At 38.7% G+C, this 2,261-nt stretch overlaps 1 protein-coding gene across 1 annotated transcript; it reads right to left on the bottom strand.

Moving 5' to 3' along the window:
* Window positions 1–238: 238 nt before the first annotated feature.
* LOC125088893 (vomeronasal type-1 receptor 4-like) lies at window positions 239–1,259 on the bottom strand. Its single transcript, XM_047710517.1, is given in 2 exon segments — window positions 239–268; window positions 270–1,259. Coding segments are annotated over 2 exon segments (1,020 nt in total).
* Between the last annotated feature and the right edge of the window lie 1,002 nt (window positions 1,260–2,261).

The raw sequence follows: 2,261 nt of genomic DNA, 5'->3' as shown, positions 1-2,261 counted from the left end.
TTCAGGACCTGGAGTTTATAATTGCATAGTTTCTGTGATCTTCCACTGACCATCATCAAAACATCAAACACATGAGTATTTATAAGATAATTATATAGTATCACATTACAATTACAATTATGACTTATTGTTAACATTGAAGGAGATGATGTTCTGTTTGCTTCTCATCATTATATTGGGGATCCTAAGGGGGTGAGTGAATTACCAACATTAGGAATATTAAGGAAATTCCTACAATTTACATATTTCTCATAACATGAGGGGATTTTTACATTCCTTATCCATGCAAAGCAGACCACGGATATCCTGGGGTCACGGCTCAAGAGCAGAAAGGGGCTGAGTACTGGAAAACACAGAGTGATTATCAAACTGGCGTTCAGAATGTACCAGCTGAGATAATCAAAAATACCCCAAATAATACGAAAGATAGAGGAGAGAGTGTTAAAGTAGACAAAGGTGCTCACCAGGAGAAGGATGGTTTTGGTGGCTGTAGACTCTGGTGATGATGAGACGTTCATCTTAAGAATGTGTTGGACCCTCTGCTTGTGCCTGTACAGGTAGAAGACCATGGAGCTGCTGGCCGAGAGCCTAAGCCCCAAATATACCACATCAGGGAATGACAACAATGCTACATACAATAGATCATTATTTTTCTCATGACGAAAACTTGAACAGTGCCTGAAACTTTTCCTATTTGTTATGTTTTTGTTCTTCAAAGTGATAGTCATAAACAAAGGATACATGATATTTACCAGTAACTGTATGACCCAGCACAAGACAATTGAAGGGACAATGCACTTGGGAGCTTTCCCTTTAAGTGGTGCCCACCTGGACTTCCTAGGGCTGATGGTGATGGCCTGGAAGATACTCAGGAGGCAGGTGGTGCCAATGGACACCCCCCTACCCACCCCACGAACATAGAGGAAAAATTTGCATCCAAAATCACTGATGATATGATAACACGCAAAAGATGACATTGACTCATATAATCCAAGAGAAAACAGGACCAAAATGTTGGCTACAATCAGATTTTTAACAATCAAATCTGTGGACTTTGGCCTACACCCAGTGAAATGGAGGAGGAGATAATGGTAAAGAAGACAGAAATTCCCCAGGATTCCAACCACAGTCTGTATTAAGATGATCACTCCTACTGCCAGATCCCTGGTGGCCATCCTGACAGTATACAGTGACTGATATCTGTCTTCTCGGGTAGAAGATCCTGCATGGGAATATGAGGAACGGGCCACACAAATCATGTCATATAATTTAATATTCTACACTTAGCTACACTTCCTACTTTGAAATACTACTAAAAGTTCTTCTGTCATTTAGAGCCTTCCAAGGGTCACATACATAACCATTACCAAATACTTGCATGTGTGAATCGCTGGTTTAATGACCACCCATGGGGATCTCTTCCTATCTCTCACAGATTCAGGAGGCATTCCTCACTGCACTCCTCATAAAGATGAGGACAACACAGTTACACAGAGGTGAACTGCTTTGACTAAATTCACTCACCAATTCAGGGTGGGGACTGGAAACTGGCTAGGCAGGTCACAAAGTTAGTGCACTGAATCCATAATATACAAAAATACTAGTCAGTAGTGGTCTTTAGATAAACCAGATCTCAATTTAGTTTTATGTTAGCACCTTGCCATCTGAATTGAGATTGCTGCCTTATATAAAATTTTGTTTGCATATACAACCCAGTGCTATATGCAAATAATGAATCATGGAACACTACATCAGAAAATAACGAAGTACTGTATGTTGACTAACATAAAAATAAAAACGTAAAAATAAGTAAATTTTTGTTAACGGTGAGTTTTCACTTATTTAAGAAGAGTGTTCTATAATCAAATATGAACTTAAATAAAGCTTTAGACTTAGTAATAAACTGTAGATGCACTGACTACAGTTCTACAAAGATGCAGGACCCTACCCCACAACAAGCTGGACTAAATGAATGCAAGAATGACTCAAAATTAGCACAGCAACAGAAAGAATCATTTGCTTTCATTCCAGGAGCAAATGTACAAGGCATAGACTCTGCACAAGAAGCACCACTGCCAGATTACGTTGTGTAAAGTAGAAACAAAATAATGACTACATTCAGATTATGTATGTATGTATTTATGAATACCTGATGAAATAAAATTAGTAGCTGTAAAGCAAGATCTGTGCAAGATACTGAAATACCAGACATGCAAAATGCAATGTACAGCAAAAACCTTGTACCTTGTAAAAGTGACATA

The sequence above is a fragment of the Lutra lutra genome, chromosome 17, assembly GCF_902655055.1.
Source record: "Lutra lutra chromosome 17, mLutLut1.2, whole genome shotgun sequence".
NCBI classification, from domain to species: Eukaryota; Metazoa; Chordata; class Mammalia; order Carnivora; family Mustelidae; genus Lutra; species Lutra lutra.
The sequence above is the reverse complement of the archived record's forward strand: the minus strand, read 5'-3'. Positions and strand labels throughout refer to the sequence as shown.